Raw genomic sequence first — 2,128 nt, 5'->3', positions numbered from 1 at the left:
CGACGGGTGCGAAGCCCAGCTTGTGGCTCTGATGGTCTTGCTGGCTGTGGACGTGGAAGGGATGAGGAGCCGTCACAGGTAAGCGTTTCTGAACTTGGAAACAAACTCTCAGCAGAAAAACCGTGCTGCTCAGATTTCTGGTGCATGATCAGACATTTCCACGATTGGCGTGGAACCGATCACAGAGCATTAAAGGAGAGAGGTAGAACGTTGGCCACACACCGCAGAAATATTTAAACTTCACAGTAAATTAGTAGTAATAAGGACCTTGCACGGTGGAAAGTTAAACTGTTAGAGAAAGCTTTAAAAAATTATATACAGTAATCACTGGTTTATATAAGAATATTACCAAAACGGGTTATCAGATTCTAGCGTAAGGTTAGGTAAAGAAATTTACTGGATTGAAAGGTAATAAGATAAAAACAATCTCATTTATATTTTGAGAATATAAGCAGAACAGCTCTCTCAGGTTATAGTCGTTGCAAAAAGCTTTATTAGGTACCTTCACATATGCAGGTAATTCGCAAATCTCTTCTAGACAGACTTAGTACTAAGGTTGGATAAAGAAGTTTTTCATAAGTCCTTGACTCTTTGCATTTTTTGTTAACATGTTTCATCTCCTTGACTAGCAGTTGTTTGGGTTATTTTTTTTAATTATGAAAGCAGAGTCTCAGCATTTTAATTTGCAAATAAACAGGACGTGGGATTTCTTCCTACTGGTGCCTGGAGCCGACTCAGTCCGTTCTTCCCTGAGCTGTCACTCTGGTGACTTGCTGCTGTCCCCAGGGAGGCGCAGCCCGGAGGGCGAGCTTGGTCCTAGCCGGTGCCAGGTGTCTGTGTCACCGTGCGAGTGATTCTCATCGAATCCATTAGTTAACCAGTTCCACGAGTTACAGAGGCAAAGCAATTTCTCTGTGCTTTGGAAATGCTTCATTTGGGCGTGTCTTTCCACATCTAGCGAAAAGCAGAGGACGCAGAACGTGCTGAGGATGTTCTTGGAGCCTCTCCTGGACGCGCTCACGAGGGCGGGCACCAGCGCCTACCTGCCCTTGCCGAGGAGCGAGAGGAGCCTCCAGCTGCTGCTGAAGCTGCTGCACGCTTGCTCGCCGGAAGCTTCCAGAACCCGGGATGGTGAGGATGACGCGTTTCTGGGGTGACTTGCTCGGTGTCTTCTTGGTGTCTCGAATGAAAGGAGATTCCTGATCTTTTAAGATAAAGGACCTTAAAGGAGCCTCATGCGTTCAGTGGCTCTTTGCCAAGTGACCGGTGGGGCTGGGGTCACAGCATGGACAGAGCAAGCCTGCCCCACGGAGCCGATGTCTGCGTGCTCACATCTGTCGGTCACTATCAGACTTAGAATATAACTTCATTCGCTTTTATTGTTTTAAATGTGTACTTCCCAGTGACTTCTAGAGTGTTGAAATAGTTCACTATTTCATATACGTTTAAGCAAGATGCGATTCTGATCGCCACTAGGCTACGCGTTGCAGAAAGTTAGCCAGCAGCGCGAGGGTGGTAGCAGTTTTGTAAGTATTTGTAAATACATTAATCTCTGAGCTCCTTTTAGGTGGAAAATACCGGTACAGATTGTATCACAGCAGTGGATAAAAGCTCTTTCTTCCCTCCTTGGCCCGAGGTGTCTGACCCAGTGAAAACCCGGTGGAGATGACATGCCGATGGGCAACCCGATTCCCAGCCCTTTCTGACCAGTTTCACTGGGAATTGTAGAAATCTAAAATTTAAAAAAAATGATTGATGTCAAGTTAAAGCTGAGGATCACATTGACAAGATCGTGGTCTGTGCTCATGGAGGGTTAAAGCTGGCTCCCGAGTCCTGACATCGTCGAGCGCGGAGTAGGACCAACCGCTGTACACGTCACGGTGGCTTTTCATGACATTCTTAACCCCTTGAGGGCATAAATGCGGATTTGTCCGAGGCGTCTCGCCTGTCTGGGCCCAGTGCGTTCGCGTGCAGGGCTGGGTCACGGACGCCCCGGAATGTCTCTGACGTTTAGTGCACACACGGGAGGCCGCGTGTGTCATGGTGCGGAACAGACACCCGCGGACGCACCACCGACCGAGGCCCGAACTCACCCGAGCTCCTCCGCCCCCGCCTTTCGCCCCTGGCT

The 2,128-nt window shown here is 48.5% G+C and overlaps 1 protein-coding gene across 1 annotated transcript in view; it reads left to right on the top strand.

Moving 5' to 3' along the window:
- Window positions 1–2,128, top strand: part of TARBP1 (TAR (HIV-1) RNA binding protein 1) — a gene marked incomplete at both ends in the record, with an annotated part of 60,335 nt that overhangs the window by 19,412 nt on the left and 38,795 nt on the right. Inside the window, one exon of the mRNA XM_023519777.1 lies at window positions 959–1,131. Within this exon, the coding sequence (XP_023375545.1) occupies window positions 959–1,131 (173 nt within the window). The remainder of the gene's footprint in view (window positions 1–958; window positions 1,132–2,128) is intronic.

Source organism: Pteropus vampyrus, unplaced genomic scaffold, assembly GCF_000151845.1.
Source record: "Pteropus vampyrus isolate Shadow unplaced genomic scaffold, Pvam_2.0 Scaffold237, whole genome shotgun sequence".
In the NCBI taxonomy this organism is placed as follows: Eukaryota; Metazoa; Chordata; class Mammalia; order Chiroptera; family Pteropodidae; genus Pteropus; species Pteropus vampyrus.
This window is presented reverse-complemented; position numbering and strand designations above follow the sequence as displayed.